The sequence below is a fragment of the Lutra lutra genome, chromosome 16, assembly GCF_902655055.1.
Source record: "Lutra lutra chromosome 16, mLutLut1.2, whole genome shotgun sequence".
Taxonomy (NCBI): domain Eukaryota; kingdom Metazoa; phylum Chordata; class Mammalia; order Carnivora; family Mustelidae; genus Lutra; species Lutra lutra.
In genome coordinates, this window is record NC_062293.1 from 32,872,565 (window position 1) to 32,895,060 (window position 22,496).

The 22,496-nt window shown below is 38.1% G+C and overlaps 2 protein-coding genes across 3 annotated transcripts in view; both read right to left on the bottom strand.

Moving 5' to 3' along the window:
* Window positions 1-13,766, bottom strand: part of RNF43 (ring finger protein 43) — a 65,985-nt gene extending 52,219 nt beyond the window's left edge. The window contains exons 1-2 of the mRNA XM_047707387.1: window positions 13,186-13,766; window positions 11,474-12,348 (exon numbers count right to left, since the gene is read on the bottom strand). Coding sequence (XP_047563343.1) covers window positions 11,474-11,725 — 252 coding nt within the window. The 5' untranslated portion in view covers window positions 11,726-12,348; window positions 13,186-13,766. The remainder of the gene's footprint in view (window positions 1-11,473; window positions 12,349-13,185) is intronic.
* A 2,191-nt stretch (window positions 13,767-15,957) lies between these two features.
* The window catches only part of HSF5 (heat shock transcription factor 5), a 46,141-nt gene continuing 39,602 nt past the window's right edge, over window positions 15,958-22,496 (bottom strand). For both annotated transcript variants that reach the window (XM_047705881.1, XM_047705880.1), the window contains exon 6: window positions 15,958-18,210. In XM_047705881.1, coding sequence (XP_047561837.1) covers window positions 18,140-18,210 — 71 coding nt within the window. In that variant the 3' untranslated portion in view covers window positions 15,958-18,139. The remainder of the gene's footprint in view (window positions 18,211-22,496) is intronic.

Consider the following 22,496-nt stretch of genomic DNA (forward strand, 5'->3'; position numbering starts at 1 on the left):
CAACTAAATTCCACATGATCTCTAATGGTGATAAAAATATATGATGTATAACCATATGGTTTACTAACTTCAGAGCAGTAATAGCTTACTGTTGTTATCACAGCAGACATGTACATTTTTCTAGAGTTCATGTCTATCTCCCTCATACTTTATTAAAGTCACAACACATTTAAGAGAATGGAAATAGGGCCGCCTGGGTGGCTCAGTGGGTTAAAGCCACTGCCTTCGACTCAGGTCATGATCTCAGGGCCCTGGGATGGAGCCCCACATTGGGCTCTCTGCTCTGTGGGGAGCCTGCTTCCCCCCCTGCCTATTTGTGATCTCTGTCTGTCAAATAAATAAATAAATAAATAAGAGAATGGAAATAACAGATATGGATGACTACTCAGTAATTTTTGAATACATTGGTATTAGAAACAAATTTTGCTGAATAGGGATGATATTCAAATAGTATTCACCTTCTACATAGTCTTAGTATTTATTTCTTCTTTTATGCAGTTTGTAAAGAATTAAAACTGAGCTACTAAGATTCTCAATTCAAACAGATCTCCTAATATGCTGAATTCTGTTTAAAGCTATATTTTCTGCTTTAATTTTACAACTTAATGGGAATTTCTTGTACATTTTTAAAAGTTTGCAATTTGAGAAGAAAACCATGGTGTTTACTTGAAATTCTAATGAAAATGCTACAGGGGTGCCTGGGTGGCTCAGTGGGTTAAGCCTTTGCCTTTGGTTCAGGTCATGATCTCAGGGTCCTGGGATCAAGCCCCGCATCGGGCTCTCTGCTTAGTGGGGAGCCTGCTCCCCCCCCTTCTCTCTGCCTGCCTTTCTGCCTACTTGTGATCTCCGTCTGTCAAATAAATAAATAAAATCTTTAAAAAAAAAAAAAAAGGAAAGAAAATGCTACAAATGAGTTTTTATACATACAGGAATATTTATACAGGCAATATTATAGCCCATATTTAACTGGCAACAGTGAACATTAGAAGGTATGACTGGCTTTAGCTGTCCTGTGGCTTGAAGCTACTTGCAGTTGCCTGGGTTAAAATCTTATGGGCTTTTTTGTTTGTTTTTTCTTCAGTCCTAGGGGATGAAACAGAACTAGTACAGTCATTTGAAAACCTCCCGAGAGAATCAAACTCGCCATTCTAACGCATCCATGCCTACACCTCTTGCTTGGCATTTATCTCGTACTGTCTTCTGCTATTTTCCTCAGTAGGACTAGGCTAGGGTGCGGTTCTTCATATTCCTTCTGGACCTGTCACAGCTGTAACAGCATTTGGCACACAGCAGGAGATCCACATTTTAAAACATTGAGAGACTCGGGTGCAGTCCCCAGTCTCGGTAAGATTCTTGGCATAGAGTTCTTAAAAAGTCTCTCACGGGCGCCTGGGTGGCTCAGTGGGTTAAGCCGCTGCCTTCGGCTCAGGTCATGGTCTCAGAGTCCTGGGATCGAGCCCCGCATCGGGCTCTCTGCTCAGCACGTAGCCTGCTTCCTCCTCTCTCTCTCTCTCTCTGCCTGCCTCTCTGCCTGCTTGTGATCTCTCTGTCAAATAAATAAATAAAGTCTTTAAAAAAAAAATAAAAAAAAATAAAAAGTCTCTCACGCTTTGAGGAGACAGTCCAGGCTATCTACAACAGAATATCAGCAGGGTACCTACAGCAGAATAAAAGACATACGCACCATGTAAAGTAATGCTAAGGTATGGCAAGGGATTTTTTTGTTTGTTTCTTCACTTATTTTAAAGTATGCCTTCTGGTTGACTAGGGATCAAAGAGGAAAGAGACCCTATGGCAATCTGTAATATCTTCTTACTGGAATGCGCCAGGGAAAAATCTCTGCCAACTTCTGCTTTTTAATCTCCCTGCAATGACCCCAAAAAAAGTTTAAAATAAATACGGTTTGCTAAAAATGCTGGCCAGTAAGATATGGCAGTAGATGGGCAGCTCTTTGGCAAGATACTAATCTCTCTATTTCTTCATCTGTAAAATGAAATGATTGGATTAGGTGTTTTGTCTAGCTTGAAATTTGATGATTATATTTTACAAGTGGAAGAGCCTGCCCTGTATTTTACCCTAGGTATGGAAAACTGAATAGGCTTTAATTCTAGTATAAGTCCAATAAAGTCCCTCACAAAGTTTTAAAACATCTTGGCCACAGAACTATAAATTCAGATACCAACATGGTTCCAAGCAGAAGATACAAAAGTGAAAGAACCTGAAACCTGAAGTACATAAAAGATTTTTCTTTTCTTTTTGGACAAAATGGTTTAGGGAAAAAAGAATGGGAACCCATAATCAATTTTTAGGAAGGAGCAAGATCAATAGGCATAAAACATAAAGCCTGCAGTCTCATCCAAATTATTCTACAGAAACAACAACAGCAATAGTATTTTCCAATTATCATATATTTATATATGCATAATAGTACCCTTTTGATATATAAGCACGCATAAAATTGGTAGGCACATGATAACTGAATATACTTAAATTACAGTTGTATTATGGTTGCTTTCCATCATAACACAAATATCCTAGATTTTTAAAAAAACAAACAGCGGTCTTGAAGATAGTTATGTTGCCATCTTGAACAACTACCACCACTTCAAATCCTAGGGATCAGAATTTCTTAATAAACTAATTTCCTGTCTCCAAGAAAAATGTGTGCCTGTGTTTATAACTCTCAAAAAAACTCTAACTTAAAGGGCGCCTGGGTGGCTCAGCGGGTTAAGCCTCTGCCTTCGGCTCAGGTCATGATCTCAGGGTCCTGGGATCGAGCCCCGCATCGAGCCCCGCATCGGGCTCTCTGCTCGGCAGGAAGCCTGCTTCCCCCCCCCCCATTCCCCCACCCCTGCCTGCTGCTCTGCCTACTTGTAATCTCTCTCTCTCTCTCTGTTAAATAAATAAATTAAATCTTAAAAAAAACCCTCTAATTAAATCACTTTGATTAATTTGGTGTTTCTTAATTTGCATATTAAACACAAATTCTAATATGTTAAAAAGTATCAAACAAAACAAAATGTATTCATGAGCTGTGCTGTTTAGAACCCACATCAAAATTAGAGTAGCTAAAGTAGCTTATCTGATATTTTAAAAAACAAACAAGCAAGCAACAATAAACTTTTTCTTTTTAAAGATACAAAGTTTTCCATTATAGCAAAAGGAAATTTAAGGGCCCAAGGAATTCTACTCTAGGGAAAGCAGTAGAGAGTAAAGGATAGAAATTAAAAAAAAAAAAAAAAAAAAAAAAATAGAAAGTAACCAAAGTTAGTTTCACAGCCTCTGTTTTTTGAATTTAGTAATCAAACAGACACATATTGTTCTACTTATATCTAAACAAATGAGTAAAATATCCTTTATTCTTATGGACCTTTCAGTGACAACACCATAATGAAAGGGTTGTAAGCATTTCTTGAATTGATGAAGTTCCACTTAATATTTGGAGAGCACAGTTCCTTTGCTAAATCAACATAAGCAGATCCTTCTCATATACCAATTTTTTTTTTTTAAGATTTTATTTATTTATTTGACAGAGAGAGATCACAAGCAGGCAGAGAGGCAGGTAGAGAGAGAGGAGGAAGCAGGCTCCCCGCTGAGCAGAGAGCCCGATGCGGGGCTCGATCCCAGGACCCTGAGATCATGACCCGAGCCGAAGGCAGCGGCTTAACCCACTGAGCCACCCAGGCGTCCCTCATATACCAATTTTAACATCTGACGTCATCTTTGGTCAAGACAACCTTCTTACAACTGAACCATAATATTGTTGTCTATTTGACTTCAAGTAATATATACAAACTTTTTTTTTCCCGATTATTTATTTTAGAGAGAGAGGGTGTGCATGAACAGGGGGAGGGACAGGGAAAGGAACAAGCAGACTCTAGGCTGAGCACAGAGCCCGACAGGGGCTCAATCCCGGAACCCCGATCCCACCACCCAAAATCAAATCAAGAGTTGGCTGCCCAATCAACTGAGCCACCAAGGCGCTCCTATACAAATACTTTTCAAATTAAGTAAGCTGAGGGTAGATTCGGTTTGAGAATTTCGTATTGTTTCTTGAAATAACTGGGATTCTTCTAGGATAGGAGGCATTAGTCTGGAGTCCTTAGATCCCTGTATCTCAAAGACTCTTTCAATTCACTGAGATTTTATGCAAAATTGTATTTTAAATGCATGTGGTCAGCAACTTTTCTCAAATCCTCAAAGGAGTCTGTGACACCAAAAAAAGATTAAAAATCACTGTGTTGGGACACCTGGTTGGCTCAGTCGGTTAAGCGTCTGTCTTCGACCCAGGTCATGATCTCAGGATCCTAGGATCAAGTCCCACTTCGGGCTCTCTGCTCAGTGGGGAGTCTTCTTCTCCCTCTCACTCTCCCTCTGTGCTTTATTTTTCTCTCTCTCAAATAAATAAATAATATCTTTTTTTTTTTTTTTTAAATCACTGTGTTAGGGTATCTTAAAACCAGAATTGGGAATCACAAGCTTAAGGACTAAGAAGGTGAGGTCCTTTAGAAATGCGCCAATAGGGTGCCTGGGTGGCTCAGTGGGTTAAAGCCGCTGCCTTCGGCTCAGGTCATGATCTCAGGGTCCTGGGATCAAGCCCCGCATTGGGCTCTCTGCTCAGCAGGGAGCCTGCTTCCTCTCTCTCTGCCTGCCTCTCTGCCTACTTGTGATCTGTCTGTCAAATAAATAAATAAAATCTTAAAAAATTGCGCCAATATCTTAAAATCACAGATTTAAAGTAGTACCCCAATAAATCTTTCCTCAAAAATCAAAATTTCCTAAAAAGCAGAGGCTGAGCTATCTATTAAACCAAATAAATGATGTGTAAAGAAGCACCTCAAATATATTGATTATAGCCATGTTTACAATTTAGAAGCAGCAATCAAGGAGATGCTATGCTATCTATAAGTCAGAGGAATAAAGGAATAGAGCAAGTCCTATCAAACCCAAAGCACTCAAAATAATTGACCTCATAGTATACTTAGAAATGTGAATGACATAAATAAATCTGTTTCATCCTAAAGTTATCTCCCAGCTATTAGAGTTACTCAGCACCACCATCATGTTCCTTACATTTATTCAATAAATAGTTATTGCGTACCTATTACGTCTGAGGCACTAAGTACACAAAGGCACTGCTCCCAAGAATACATCTCTGAACTAAGGAGACAAAAAGTTCCTACTTTCACAGAGCTCATATTCCACTGAGAGGACAGAGACGAGTACAGAAGTAAAATATTACTGTGTCACATGGCAATGTTTATAAAGAAAAACAAAGCAGGGATGGAGAATATGAGCCTAGGAGGGCATAGGAAGAGCCCTTCAGAATAGGACAGTCTAAGAAGGCCTCACTGAGAAGATGTATTTGATTCTTGGGGGTGACACCTGAGAGACTACAAGAAGAAAATACCTGGGGTATTAACTGGGACTAACACGTGGAAAGGCCCTGAGGTGGGGGTATGCCCGGCTTACCTGAAGGATGACAAGTCCTTAGTCAGAGTGACTAAGGCAGAGTGAGGGGAGAATAAGTAAAAGGTCAGGGCACCAGGCAGATCCTGATGGACCTTATAGGTTGTTAGAAAGACTTTGGCTTTTGCCCCAGTAATAGTATGGAAAAGAACAATGAATGAAGATCAGAGCACGGGCTCTTAAGGCTTTTTGAAACATAAAGTTGGTAAACCACTTCACCAACAGTTTTTTAGCTGAATCATCATGCTGAGCAACACAGGCCCAAATAGAGTAGATATCTCAGCCTTGGACAATATTTTAGCTTTTTGGAATTTCCACTCTGTAGAACTGATCCCAAAGAGATCTACATCCTTGGAAACCTTAAAAATTGGATTACTAATCTATCTCCTGCAAAGCAGATTGGGTCCATCTATGTGCAACTTTGTTCTTGTATAATTTATTTGCTTTCTCACCCCCATTAGGTTTCCTTTTCTGTAAAATGGAGTAAATATCACTTGTTCTTCTTTGGCTTGCGGGTATCTGTGAATCATTTTAAGCTTCTTGGAAGAAAATTACTATGTAAATTCAATGGAACATCATTACCACACTCTTCTCTAACAATACCCTGCTTTACCAATGCTGGTTCCCAATAGGACATTTATAATAGTACAGTGCTCATTTATAACATCTTTTTCCTCTACTGTACTTAGCAATTTGAAGGGAATAAGAGGGGGGCAAAGGGCAAAGAAAGATCCAACACTTCCAGTGAATAAAATGTAAAAGCCCTTCTATTAAAAACAAAAACAAACAGGGGAGCCTGCGTTGCTTGGTCAGTTAGGCGTCTGACTCTTGATCTCAGCCCAGGTCTTGATCTCAGGGTTGTGAGTTCAAGCCCTGCACTGGGCTCTACACCTGGCATGGAGCTACTTAAAAAAACAAAAACAAAAACAAAAACAAAAACCAGGAGCCCCAGAAATGTATTTAATATTGTGTAAAAAGTAATTGTGGCTGGGCACCTGTGTGACATGGTTGGTTAAACATCCGACTCTTGGTTTCAGCTCAGCTCATGAGCTCAGGGTCATGAGATTAAGCCCTGCATGGAGCCCCACATCGAGCCCCACATTGGGCTCCCTGCTCATCACAGAGTCCACTTGGGAATCTCTCTCCCTCTCCCACTCCCCAATCCCCTGCTCATACTCTCTCACAAATAAATAATTAAAAAAAAAAAAAAAAAACTATGGCTAACTTTTACATAAAGAAAATTATAACACACACAAACTCTTTACTACAAAAACCAAGGAAATGTCTACCCCCAGAATCAGCTAAATAAACATTAAATAGCCTCACAGGTGTAATAGCAGAGGTACAGCTCATTTATTGCCTCCTATTAACTACAGCAATTTATGGATTCAAATTTACAAAATATTTGCTGGATTTCCACATGAAATTAAGAACTATTACGTATACAAATGTGTTTGATGGGTGCTTAAAAAAGAGATATCTTCTTAACTTGAAAAATTATCATTAAGCATATTCTGTAGCTTCCTTCTCTCCTCTGGGTGCCAGTCTTCTAACAACAAAGCCAAGTCAAGAGAGGCTCTGAGCTGGGACTGTAGAAGGCAAGCACCTAAATTGTTAGCGCACACAGCGGAACTCCATCTGAGGGTGTACTTCTGACTCTGTTCCAAAGTCAATTATAAATTAATTGGATATTCTGCACCTCCATTAACATAAATAACTGAGGTTTGACTGTGCCTTGAATATTTATACTTCTTTTAAAATCTGTCTCAAAACAAAATCCCAAAACTTTGAAATCTCTGCTTCCAAGTAGCCCCAACTTGTGCAAAGTAACGCATATGCTATTTCAAAATTTATGATGTCAGGTTCCTGTATTAGATAACCTACCACGGTCTGTTATAAAATGAAGAGAAAGGTAATAAAAGTTGTTACATAAAAAGGTAGATACTGACTAAATAAACATTCTGATGTACAAATATCTTTGCAAATGAAACACAAATGAGAGAAACAGAAGGAATACAGAGATCATTAGAAATTAGCAGGATATTGGGTATTCTGGGTCAACCTCAGAAAACAGTACTCATCATTTTCATGCCTTTTGAGTCTGGAAATAAATGAATCATTTATTCAGAGCCCACACTGGTGTTCTGTTCATCGGTGGCATTCTTTGATTTGCAGAATTTTAGAGCTGGAAAAGCCTGGGCTCTAGGGTTCAAGTTCCAACTATGCCACCTACTAGCCACATGACCTTGGCAGATAATAACACCTTGAGTCTCAGTTTCCTTATCTGTAAAATGTGAAAAATATAAGTACTGTACTTTTCTCACAAAGTTATTATGAGGAAGCAACAAACTAATACATGTAAAGTGAACAGCACACATTTGCAGTGCACTATTATATTTGAACCTCTGATTTTTATAGATGGGGAATCTAAAGCCTAGAGAGGTAAAAATCATCTTGTCCCAAATCACCCAACTATGTAGTGACAGAGTCAGAGCTGAAGTCCAGCCCCTTGAGTCGCAGTGTAGTCACTTAGACAACGACGACCTGCTAAAGCATTCTCTCTCTGGTTTTGGCCAAAGCTTTAATTATAAAGATTTCTCTCCCTCCTCAAATAATTCATTCCAGGCCCTGATTACAAATAAAGCAAAAAGGCCAAGATAGGACAGCTACGTGTTGACTAATAGGTAAGTTAAGGGGCAAGCAGAGACATTGCACAAGGGGGAATTTGTCCAGGAGGTGTTCACTGCTAGTGGCCCAATGCTAAACCACCAAGCTGCCACTGTAGGTCTGAAGCCTCGGGACAGTACATTCTAATCTGGATCATAACTTTATCCTAAAGTCTAAGAAAATCCAGGACAAACCGCTGAGCAGGAAGAGTGTGACAGTCAAAGAACTGTGCTGTAACGTAGCTGTGCTACGTTACAATCCTCTTGCTCTTTTGCTTTGAGAAAAAGGATTGATTTCAAGTTGTCCTTCTGAGTGACATTTATAAATAAGGAACAGGAATTGGAAAAGGAAATGGGGCTGTCATCATTTATAGAAGTGGTAACAACAATATTACTAGAAATAACAGAAACAAACCTTGACAAGAGGTAAATAAACCAGAAAACAGGACAATTAGACAATGCATATGCTCTAGCACATTTTTCATCAACAATGGTATAAACCACGAGAAAAAAATATATATTCAGATGAAAAATAAAAACAGTAAGAAGTTATAACCACTATCATTTAGTGCTTTTTACCAGACACAGGCAAGGGATTAGGAGAACTGGAAAGTTTCCTTGACATGGATTAATTGAACAAAATGTAGAGAAATGTCAAATTTTCTGAAACTCTCTGGGAATTCCAGAAACCACATCAAGGTTACTATTTATTTTTTAAGACACTAGTCTTGTACCTTTACGTTTCCTAGTGCAGAGCACCACCGATTTTACAAAGGCCTGACTACATCTTTGGAGACAATCAAACTTAATAGGCAGCTAGAATAATTCATAGCAGAAGGATACATTGAATTATCTAAAATTCCTCAAGGCCAACAGAGAAGACTGCCTTCAGATCTGCGGCACCAGGGTACAGCTGTCTATCAAGCAAGCTGAAGAGCAGCAAAGCACGAATCTAGGAGATGCAAACTTCAGTTACAAGGAAGGCTTGGTTAACCACTGTGTAAACCTGAGCTGCAGTGTAATCTGATAAGGACCAAATAGCATGGATTCTAGAAGTGTAAACCATGTGTTCCTAACACACTAGAGTTCTTTGAAAGAATTAATCGAATAGTAGATAAAGAAAAATTGGTGCATATCATCCAAAAGGTTGTTTTGTATTTTTAAAATAAAGTCTCTCTTAAGAAGTTATTAAGAAAATTCAGTTACTATTGTGGATCAAAAGTTGATTAACAGACAATAAACCAGGACCAATACTGAGAGTATCTAGCACTTAATATTAGGCCAGTGTACAAATTTATTAATGATCTAAAAGAAGCTTATGTGAACAGAAAAAGTAAAGACTAAAAATTGCCAATAATGTAAACTACCCAATAAAATACAAAAAGACTTGCTAAATAATAGATACAATGAAATTCCCTCTTCACAAAGTAAAGAAACATTTTTAAAAGTTAATAGCTTAAAAAAAAAAAAAAAGATTGGCAGGATTTACCAGAGTGAGAAAAGGTAGAATAAGCAAAGATATGATAAAGATTGGTAAAATAATGAATGGCAAAGAGAATGCCAGCTAGTCTCTGTTATATACTTTTTCCTTTATGCATACACAGAGCCTTATGGTAACAGAAGACAACACAAAATAAAAGACACTATTTTATGCAGCATATAATTAACCCATTGAACATGCTGCCACAGGACATTAATAAGACACAGAGTATGGCTTCCAAAGACCTCAGAAATATCAAAATATGGTTTTGTACTAAAATTACTTAGGGAAAAAAATGAAAGTGGAGCATACACCTCATGCTTCAGGATATCAACAAGGCAGGCTCAGGAAGAAGGTTTCCTTTTCAGTTATAGTCAAATGATTTGTGAGTTCAACTTTTAAATATTCCTAATTCCATCCTAGAACTCAGATTAAGAGTAAGATTAAGAATAGACTCTTATCTAAAAATTCTTTTGCCATTTTTTCCAGATACATTCTTTTTGCCTGTTTATTTTTCTGAATAGCCAAGCCCTCCTTCATCTAATTCTTCTTCTACTTCACTTATCCCAGTTTCAAAATGTTGCCTAAAAAATGATCACGAAGAACCAAAAAACATATATGTAAAACTACATATTTGGAAGAGTTCTTTAATTTGTTAAATTTTCTCACCTTCTTTAAGTAGACAAAAATTGGAATTCATACGATCTTTGGTTCTGTTCATATCACACAATTAAAATCTGAGGCCAAATGCTGAAGCAAATCATATTTAATAACATCTTAACCTATGCACAAGAGCTACAGCAAGAAATGCCCTTTTATAAAGTGAATTTTAATCAATAAGGAATATAATTCTGTGGAATAAGACACAAGAATGCCCAGTAAAAAAAAAAAAAATACAGCCCTTTGGGCTCATGTTCACCATGGGGAATGAGCAATTTGTCTACGAAAAGCTATGGCCCCAGTCAGTTCATAAATTCAATACAAAAAGGTAGGCTATGAATGAATTATAGACAAAATTCACAGCCTGAAAGCCTAAGAAACTGTGTCTGAAAAGCTTTGTGGGTCAGTGAAAAAAAAAAAAAAAAAAACCATTAAATTTTTTTCAAAAATAAAATTATGTGTAGACAAGACCAAAGGAGGCAAGTTTACACCTTGTGTCCATTTTGTAATGCAATCCTCTCCATTTTGGGCTTAGCAATAGGGTGCTACACGTGGTATAAAGCCAGCTGTAGCATTCAAGCTTGACTGAATTTTAGAAGTGACACAGTGATCAAATATGCTCCAAGGACGTTCTAGAATTTCAGGGTGCTGCTGACCATTACAACCTCCTCACAAGTGCATGGTAACAGATGGTCACTAGACTTACTGTGGTGATCACTTTGTAATGCATACAATATGAAATTATTACATTGTACACATGAAACTAAATAATGTTATATACCAATTTTACTTCAATAAAAAAAAAATCAACCTCTTTCATGTTCACTTCGATTTTAAACAGGATATAAAGTACAATCCTCATGTCAATTAAATAGAAGTCCGTATACTTAATCTACCAAAAAATAGTGTCCAGAACACATCACTTGCAAAGAATGGCCTTATTACATGGATCTAAAGAGGCAATGTAATATCGGAGTTAAAAACAACCAGATGATCTTCTAAAATACGGAATTTTATGTGTTTCTTCTTTAGCATAAAACAAGATGTTTTAGAATGCCAATAAGGCAATATCTTTAAAAGAGGAAACAAACAGAAAACTAAACAGCAGAAGCTCTTGCATGGCATTTGGCTTGAGACACAAAAGAAGAAAGGCATAATTCGAACAGATGGAAAGTGAAATGTAATAAATTGTCCTTACCTGCATTAGTTTGCCTTCTGCTGGAGTTATTTCAGCAACACCAGCAAAAACGCCTTCCAAAGTGAGATTCAGTTTTCCTGTGGGGTCCATTTTCAAGGGGATCACTCTGATAATAGCTTTCTGCTCTGCTGATCTTTCTGATTCCACCGCTGCCGCCAGTACCAGTCCTGTGCGTCCAAAGCCTGCCTGCAGGGTAGCCATCAGCAGCCAGGGCCAGAGGGCAGCCAGCTGCAGCTGGTGGCCACCACTCATGCTACCAGCTGCAGCAACGCACTTCGGCCATACATACCGCTTCCGCCAACCAATTCCAAGTGCAGCTTCTCAGATCCAGACAAATGGGGGAAAAGAGAATTGATGCTTCAGTTTCTGAAAGCCAAGTCGTAGTCTGGGCCCTTCCTTTCTCTAAAGCGTCTTCCCACAAACAGGTGGCTTTCCTGATCTGTCGGGGTAGACGGTGTCTTCAGCCCACTTCTGCGGCGGGTCTGTCATTTTCTCCCATCTTCACTAGGATTAGTAAAGATACCACCACTTCTCTTTGGGATTTCCAACTTTCCTTGAGGTGAAATGTTACATTCTGAACCTTTATTATGTCAGTTCGCGTGGTGCTGGTCTTCCATATGCATCAAGTTGCTGAACCACTAAACCCAACGTTAATGAACCAAACCAGGCAAAGGAAATAATGAAAGCCATGCATCGAAGGTGAGAGTGAAAAACGCCAGCTCGGAAAATGAAGAGATGGTCCTTTTGAAGCCACAAAATTTGTCAACAGCAAAAGACTAAAGATCACAGGGGAAAAAAGGTATTTGTTTGTTTTTTTAATGGAGAAGGAGAGGGTACAATACTTCAGGCCACACCTTGAGAGACGTCCAAAGATGCTACAACATGAATTCACAAAAGTTTCCACATTAAACTGTATGTTAGTGCAGCCAAAGTTCTAGGCCCGTGGAATTTATAATACTTTTCATGAAGTTAAAAACGCTATCATTTTTAATGTTCTACCTAAATTTGCCTACAAACTAGATGCTAATTCATATGTCTTCACAGAGCACAGGATAATCCTGAGTCTCACCACCTTTTCCAAATTTCACAATTAGAAGAGTATCTCGAAAGGTTAGCTTTCCAATTATTTTTCCCAGTTAAATGATATTTCTATCTTTATTTTCCATTCTCTCTTAGGGATTCCAACTTTTATTCTCCTGCTTGAGAATGCCAAGCGCTTTGATTTCCCATGAGATGCTTTTAGAAACTACTTTCTTATCCAGATCTTATAATCTGTAATTTTCCACATTCTTAAGTAAAACAAAGAACTATTCCTAACACGTTTTCAAATTCCTCGAGGGGGTGGGGAATAAAAGATACTGGGAGTAGGGAGGTGATTAGTCTACAGGCTCCGAGTAGAACATCCTGAAAAAGTAAAAATAAGCCTGAGGAGAGTAGATCTGTGCTATTTCTAGGCACACTTGCGAATTTGGGTCTTTGTACAAACAAAACTTTAGTTCTAAGATATTAAAGTGTGCACCCTCAAGTAAATATAAATGCACTTCAACCATAAAGCCTGCCGTGTTCAGAGGTCAAGTTAAAAAAAAATCTTATAAAGTCTTCGGAATAAGTGCTGAAAAGCCAAGCAATTGAACATGAACCTGTTAAATAGATCCTTCTCTTTTGCTGAGGCAGAGGGAGAAAAATAAGAATTTCAAAAGAAATCTGCAAACCTGTTGCGCTGTCGGGCCCTCTGGAATCCACGGGGGTGAAAGAAATTCAATTATGCTTTTATAGGTCCTGCTCAAAAAAGGTTTCAACTGCTTAACCAAGTACAGCTCATTCTTCCACCTTCTCACTCTGCAACCAGACCAAGGGCCCCACACTGCAGGTAGGTGCCGAGAAATTCCGCAGCCTGAAAAAGTAATCCATGCAAGTCAAAGGCAAACATTTACTCCAGGCTTAGAGCTACTGTTCCCAAGAACTCTAAAAAGCACTTATAGAGGATCCAAAATCATTTCTGAAATCTCCTTTCTAACAAATGTTCTTTTTCTCCCCGAACAACATATAAAATGATCAAATCTTGAGAGAGAAAAGGAGCAAAGTAGCAAATACATCAGCAAAAATTCACTACCAGGAACACAGAAAATCCCAGAGGGAGAAAGCAGTATCTCTGAATCACGGATGGGCTTGGAAAGTTCGGAAAGATTCGAGTGCTTCCCTTCCAGAAAGACAATTCTGGATCAACTCCCTAGAGGAGGAAGCCTGTGGTTTGTAATTGGTGTTCTAGCTCTGACTCCCTCCCCTGGGACTGCAATCACGCTCTCTACCTGCTGACACAAAGTGAGGGTGGAGCAGCTAGAGGCAACCCGCCCCTCCTTCTGGCTGGCTGGCTGGAGGGCAAGGGCTTGAGTGCGCGCACACTTACGGAGCCGGGCACGTTCTTTTGCTCTTTGCTCTCTCGGCTCCTCTACGCCCTCTATGGAGCCACAGCCAAACTGCATCCAATTCAGTGCTCTAACTTTGTCCTGGTAAGCAAGCTACCACATGTAAATCAAGTCCACTCACACCTACATCTAAGCAGCTTCTGCAACCAGGAGAACATAAATGGTCATATGAGGAAATAAAGAGAATAAAATAGTGAAAACCCGGAACATGAAAGAGCAGACACAAGACTATGCAAATAACAAGTTCAAAGGGGTTTCGTTTCTGCTCTTTTCGGGTTTTAGTGTCTAGAAAGGACACAAGGCCAGGATGAAGTGATCCAGTGCTGTAGTCCTTATTGCTGTCTCATGTCTGCTACACCAGCAAGAACCCTGTCCATTTTACACATAGTTTTGCTTCAGCTTTTACGTATTTAAATTCAGCAGCTCTTTACTAAACTGTGCCTGTATGGAGCTTTTTAGATCAGGCTGGTATCAGAGGTCTGGAACCTCTTATTTACTTCTCACGTCATTGGAGAGTGAAATAATACTGTGGATCACACCCATGCCCTCAGTGTAAGATTGTGAGGAAGTCTGCCATCAACACAAGCAAAGGGGTAAAATATATATGCTTCATAAGAAGTGTGTAGGTAAAAAGAAAACCAATTCTTGGCTAATTACCACAACCATGAACTCTACCCCTTTTAGTTACCTTGTCATGAGAATGCAAAAGTTTCTAATATATGTGTCTAAAATTTGAATTTTCAAATTTGCCAGATTATATTGGACTGTGTCCAGACATTTTATTTTTAACCTATTGCCAACAATCTCTCCAAACTGTACAAAAGTACAATGTGAACGTGGTTAACATATTGAAGTGCACACTTAGATTGCTTTTACACTGAAATTTTAGTTGTGGTAAGAAGCACAGAAGACTAAAAATGTTTTAGTTGTACAAATGAGAGTATATAAATTGATCATCTGTAAAATGTGGCTAACAATAATTGCACTGTAGGTTGGTTATAAAACTTTGAGCTGACATAATGCCTCTAGAGCAAAAAAGTATGAGTGCTTTCTTTACCTTGAACATTTTTTCCCTAAAAAAGGTTTATGGGAATAATTTAGGCATTTTTGGCCTAATAATTGACATAGAGCTGAGAAATAAACTCTAAAATAAATTCTTAATTTAGCACATTCTCTTTATTGGTTGGACCTTAAGAACACAATGTAACCATAGACCTTTACAGCTCTTTTCAAACAAATTTTTAAAAAACTTCTATGGTTTTATATTTTTATGTATATTGTGTAATAGTAGAGCATAAATAATGCAAAATATACATTACTGTATATTTAATAGATGCAAAAACATCTCCTACCAATGGACTTTGCCTCACCTGTTCCTGCTTGAAACTTGCAAAGGAGTTAAGAGACCTAAACAAACCTAAGAGTTAATATACACACTTAGTTCAAAGAAGGAAAATAAAAATAGATGTGGTTTCCCTCTCTCGAGGAAACTGCATGATCTAGGAATGATGCTAATATGTATTGTGAACCTAGGTATCCCATGAGATACTCAGGATCAAACCAAATAGCCCTATGTAGTTTATTGCACTGATATATTGTGTTTACTAGGTCACCAGAATTGAAAAGCAAAAGAAATTATTCTCTGGTTTATCCCTCAGGGGTTGATATACCACAACTTCCACAGAGATGTCATAAAGATGTCATTACTGTGGTAATGAAATGCCCATCTCACTGACATCAACCACCTAATCATCCTTCAGGATCTATTTTCACATCTGGATTGTCTAAAGTTACTGAAGACTATTCATTCTTTTCCTAAAAAAAAACAGGTTTTTTTATAAACATGTCCAAGAATTGTCCATATCCCTAATGGCATTTGAAAGATTCATTCGGTGTTCAATTGCAAATGGGAAAAAAAAAAAAAAAAACCCTGACACTTTTTATTTAAAGTCAGATTCTTTGAAAAACAGAATACATTCTTTTTTAAATTTTGCTAAGATGACTGAGGTTTCTACTGATCACCAATAAAACAGTAAAAACAAGCAAGACAAATCCAGTTGAAATACTCACTTTATTGTTGACTGATTGAAATTTATCGTGCTTAAGGGGCTGAAATACTGAGGTCCTCGTCAGAAACCTTGTTCATATGTGTCAGACCCTACTGGCTAATTCACACAAAGATTTTATTTTATCTTTTGCCATTTTCCCCAAGTCAGTGATGATAGCTTTAGTTGATAGGTAGCAGGCATGTGAGCAGAGCAGGAGATCCAGCTCCTTGGTCTGTTGTATTCGTATATAAAAAAGTTTGGGAAGCTGATAAAGGTATTTCATTAATTAAGCTTTAAACCACTGAAACCAAATCCATGCCAAGGTTTCTGCTTGACACATGTTCCTCAAAAGATATTATTTCTTTCAACATACACAAAGCTAAAAAGGCATATTAAGGGAAAGAATGTCTCCTATACAGTTTATCAGCTTCTCAACATGACAGAGAAAAGGCAAAGTTCCTTCATTTGGAAATTGGGTCTCCTCTTCACATACTCTGCCAAAATACATAGTCAGTCCAAAAGATGGAGGAGTCTTGATAATTTGTTCATCTTTTAAACCTTGCTAATAAAGATGAGTAAATGCCCATCACATGGACATCAACTAGTTTAATCAGATGGACCAAACAGGTCACTTTTCAGAATCTACTTTCATACCTAAACTGAGTCACTGCTTACCAATACAGAACTCATCCTTTTTGGAAAAACTACTATCTCTGTAACATTTCTATGGTTTGACGTCATTGGGAAGGTGCAATGCAATTTAAGAAATGAATTGTTACACCCACGAAGAGTAGCATAGTATTTATGTCATATCACTAAGTGCCTTTTCTTTTTAATTAGTTTCATATTCCTAGGCTTTCCTTTTGTTCCTGCAATTCTTATTAGGACAACTGAAACAGAATCCAATAAGGAAGTTCTAGCCAGTTTAAAAAGACTTTAAAATCAGAAAATTTCTTGCTGTCATTGGATGAGCAAGTGAGGGATCAACCACAGAAAGTGGACACCCAAGATACCTCTCCTAAAAACCGGTCCCACAGTCCTACTATTTGAATTTAGAATCCTACAGAGGGGATAAAATAAAAATGTTATGGTCTATCCCACTATCTAAAATTCTCTCAGAAGCTTAAACCAGACATAAAGTATTAAGAATGTCAGAGGTATACAGTTTCTGTTAAATGACTACTAATCAGTTTTTCCCAAAATTTGCATGTAATATCTCATATAGATGAGAATTTATATGTACTTAATATAAAAAGCTAATGCAAAAAAACAGTGTTAAATCTCTTACTGTTTTTGTTCACACATTTCCCCTTCAAAATAAATATCTTACACATGCATCCTTTATCCTTCTATCCTGCAATATTAATAAAAATACAAAGCTTTAAAACTTTTAAATCTACCAGCATTTATAAATATAATAAACAAATACTTTTCTTTAGAAGACACTTAAATAAGTGATATACAACAAAACCTTATCATTTATGATAATGTATCATTAAAATTAAAGAAAGATATGAAAATAGAAGAATGCTCCCATTAATATAAAAGAATCAGGGGCTGTTATGTGTGATGGATGGTCCAAGTCCGGATGCCTTGCTTTTGAAACAGAATGCTGGGTTAGGAAGTAAGAGCATTTCCTGGTTAATCACTTAGAAAATTAGCTCTTTCTCAGAGTTTCTTCCCTGGAATTCCTGACCCATTTAGACCTGTGATCTTGGTGACCTCACATGCCTTTGTTTCTCACACAATCTTCTCTAGAAGGATCACACTGTGACTTGAAACAGATAGACTGAGCTCCCCACTGGCGTTGTGCTGACTACAGTTTGAGAGCGGCAAGATAGCAAAGCAGCACACACACAGATGATTCTCCAGCCCACAGATGCGGCAGCTTTTAGATGCTTCTGGACTGTAATAGAAGGCCAGGACTTTTCATTTGAAAGGGATCTGGGCAGCAAAAAGAAAAAAAAAAAGGCTGCTTGATGTTTAGTAGTTTGTCAAGGTAAATAATCTGAAACAGCAGTAGTAAATACCAAAGTTCCAATTCTCAATTAACAAAATTCTCAATTAACAAAACAAAAATACTTTTTTTTTTCCTTAACAGAACTGAAAAAAATCCCAACAGTGTGTCATGTGCAAGGCTAGTCTGCCTCCAGCTACAGCTAGTGCACAATGTCACATTTGTCATCCGTTCCTCACTCTTTTAATTCTTCCTCCTTTGGAAAGTGCTCCTGCTTGCAGGCCACATCCACCAGCAGATGAAGATCTAGAAAGAAAGAAGGTTTGTTTACCCACTCTTAGCCTCTTGGACTTTAGAGCTCAACAGGTAAGTCTTCAGACAAGAAGAACAAGTTGCTCATGTTTAAATGTAGACTTGGATCTAAAATTATATTATCTCATCAGATTCTCAGTTTTTGGTTATTCCTTATACCTCTAGAGCACACAGACACACCCCAGTTGTTAACCCAATGAGACCAACAAAGTGTACAGTTTATATCTTTTCAGTGATGTAGCTGCCTCTTTTCATTTCAACTGCCTTTTATTTTAAGTGAAAAATTAAGGAAAGGTGTCAAAGGGATCAAAGTGAAATATACACACACACAAAAATTCATTTCTTTGATATTATAACAATGAGTGGGTGGGTGGCTTGTGGGAATATGAAAAAGTCATGTCTTCAGAAATACAATGTTAAAATAAGTAATCACTATTTTTCCAAAGTTGACTGGCTCCATAAAATTTCCACTTGCTGACAACACAGCTGCTCTCTTGTAGAAAAACCCATCTGAACTCTCTGTAAAAAAGAAACATACCCTTCATGGAAGAGACAAAGAGGGTTGGTTCACCAAGAATGGAAAGAACTAAGGGCGCCTAGGTGGCGCACTCTGTTAAGCATCCAACTCTTACTTTGGTTCAGGCTGTGATCTCTGGGTCGCTACCTCAGGGCCCAGCCTCTGGCTCTAAGCTCAGTGTAGTCTGCTTGGGTTTCTCTCTCCCTCTCCCGTTGCCCCATCCCTCCTAAAATAAATAAACAAATCTTTTTAAAAAAAAAAAAAAAAGGAAAGAACTAAAAAGTGAACTCTTAGCTCAGGTAGTAGATTTTGTAAGACAAAAAACTAAGATCATGTATAGAAGTAGAGCTAAAGTACCTGAGTAACACAGGCAGAAGTAAAAAGACTCTAATGTGGCTTCCAGACTCAAGCTAATTAGTTTACAGCTTCTAGAGCAAGATACACACTTCTGGTTTATAACTTCTAGACCAGGGAATCCTTCCAGGTTTGTTTTGAAGCTTACAATATTGCTGTAGTAGCCCTTCAGAATTAAACTAAACTATACAGCATGAGTTCTTGATTTAATTCTAGACACAGACTTTTATCATTATATTTCTAGAACACAGCTTTTGTGGGACTGACCAACAGAGAAGGCAAGAGACCTAATTCGATAAAATAATTCTACTATCATATTTGAGAGAATCCAGAAAGCATAAGGAATAGTAACTAATTTTGCCATATTTTGTAAAAGGCAAACCAGTCACTAGGGGCAGGTGAACTCATCTGGTGAACAACACTACAACCTATCCAAAAAGAACAAGTGATCTGGGGCACCTGTTCACTTGCTGAACAGGTTAAGCATCTGCCTTTGGCTCAGGTTATGATCCCAGGGTCCTAGGATCGAGCACCACATTGGGCTCCCTGCTCAGCAGGAAGTCTGCTGGTCCCTTTCTACTCCCCACCCCTGCTTTCTCTCACTGCCTTTCTCTTTCTCAAATAAATAAACAAAATTTAAAAAAAAAAAAAAGAGCAAGCAATTTACCCAGATGAGCATCTTATTTATCACTTAAAATTCAGTTCTTGTGCATCCATGATCATAACAACATTATTCACAATAACCAAAAGATGGAAGCAATCCAAGTGTCCAAGGACAGATGAGTGGATAAACAAAATGTGGTATATACATACAGTGGAGTATTAACCTTAAAAAATCAGGAAATTCTGACACATGCTAAAACACAGTTGAGTCTTGAAGATATTACGCTAATTCAAATAAGTCAGTCACAAAAAGATAAATACTGTGTAATTCCACTGTACGAGTACCCAGAGCAGTCAAATTTGTAGAGACAAAAAGTGGCATGGTGGCTGCCACGGGCTGTAGGCTATTATGGGAGTTACTGAATGGACACAGTTTCAGTTTAAGATGATGATAAAAGCTCTGGAGATGGATGGTGGTGATGGTAGTGCAACAATGGGAATGAGCTTCATGCTGCTTAAGTGTACAAAATGTTTAACATGCTAAATTTCATGTTATGTATATTTTACCATAAAACAGTGCTCCTTTTCAGTCTATATAACAATAAAAACCAGTCTCATATTTATATAACATCTTTTTTTCAAATAGTTAAAGTGCATTATTATCAGGTCACTTAATTGATCCTGAGGAGTAAACTGCTACCAGAAGCAAGAAACTCTACTCTAAGCCAAATGGTTAATAAGTAAAGCCAGTGTTTTCTCAACCTTGTGGCACACTGGAATCACCTGGGGATCTTCTAAAAAATACTGATGCCTATGGTTCCTACCGCAACATTCTGCTTTAATTGGTGTGGAGTGCTACCTAGGCATCAGGATCTCTAAAAGCTGCCCCAAAGATGTAAGAATAATACCTAATGGTGAACATTCTCTAAACACCTCAGCTCTGTATCAGAAGGACAGGCGAACATATCTAAGGTAAAGGCTAGTAAAGCCACTGGGCGCCTGGGTGGCAAGTCTTTAAGTGTCTGCCTTCAGCTCAGTTCATGATCTCAGGGTCCCAGGATCAAGCCCCTCATCAGGCTCCCTTCTTGGCAGGAAGCCTGCTTCTCCCTCTCCCTCTGCCTGCCTCTCTGCCTATTTGTGATCTCTCTCTGTGTGTCAAATAAATAAATAAAATTAAAAAAAAAATAAAAGGTTAGTAAAGCCACTACAGATTTCACATGGGGAGGCAGACTGAAGAACAGCAGCAAAAACCCCTTTTTGTTTTTTTAAAGATTTTATCATATTGATAAGTTCAAATCATGGACAAGAACACATCACAGACAGGCATGCTTGAAAAAGCAATAGCCCAGGGGCACCTGGGTGGCTCAGTTAGTTAAGCATCTGCCTTCCACTCAGGTCATGATCCCAGGGTCCTGGGATTCAGCCCTGCACCAGGCTCTCTGCTCAGTGGGGAGCCTGCTTCTCCCTCTCCCTCTGCCTACTGCTCTGCTTACTTGTGCTCTATCTCTCACTGTCAAATATATAAGTAAAATCTTAAAAAAAAACACACACACACACAATAGGCTGGGTGGCTGTGTAGCAGCCTCAGTATGAGTTATGTAAATGAGTGTGTACAACAAACCCTCTTACCCTTCATGATTGGCTTTAAATCAGCATTTGGCACGTGGCTTCCAATAACGGGCATCAAAACATAGTAGTTTTATCAAAGTGAGCTTCCTTCATTAACAAAGCTGCTGGTTAAGGAGTTAAGAGTATAGAGACCAATAAAAATACAAAAAGACATAGACTAGCTAGGTGCTACTAGACGTTTATATGACTTCATTTAGAAAGAGAAGCTTGCATACTCATCCGAGAAGGTAAGTATTTGGGGATAACAGTAGCTCAATTGGTTTGAGAGCTGAAAGGCCTTGAGGGAGAAGAGCATTGCATCTACTAGTTTGGGAGTGTTAATTCCTACTGAGAGCACCCTCCAGGGCTTGGGGATTATTGTCTTAATGAAGTCTCATCCATAATCCAACAGCTACAAAATAGGAAGTCCTTTCTTTAGGAATGAATAGAACTTTGCTTGTAAACATTCACTTTCCCTTAACCAGAAAGTAAATACCCCATCAAAACAGAAATGAGTATAGATTTTACCATAAGATTGATATTTGGGTATATCCAGTTTAGGGTGATAGCATTACAGAAATTGGAGGAGCATGACTGAGCATTTCCTTAAGTTAATATATGCTCAAAAAGCTACACACAGCATGGCGATGATTGTGATTGGCAGTCTCCTTCTAACAAAACACACATCTATTAAAAATCAATATAATCTGGATATTTAATCAACTTGAAGTCTCTTATTTGAAAGAAATTCAAAGAAAGCTTGAAGCATGAGAAGATGCTCCTACTTAAGCCAGGCAGATGCATCACATTTTCAAAATAATTCAGTTACAGAAGGGCACTGAGAAGTTCTGGAATATAGGATGCCCTGTTCAATGAGATATTGAACAATATAATGATAGTTCAACAGTTAATGTTATAATCATAGTATTTCAGAATTTGGAGGGAAAGGAGTCTTTAGAAATGATTTCATGAAATTTATTTTTATCATAAATAATACATTGTGGAAGCTGAAACCCTACTGAGGGGAGATACAGTTGAAATTTAAATGATACTTTAGGAATTTCACATTTGGTTCCTATCATTATTACTTTAATCTTGGAGTTTAGTATCAAAATTTAAAACATTTGGTCATCTCTGAGAACTAAACTAAACATTAGTCAATTTTGAGCCCTCCTCAGAAGTACCTCCTTATCTCTTA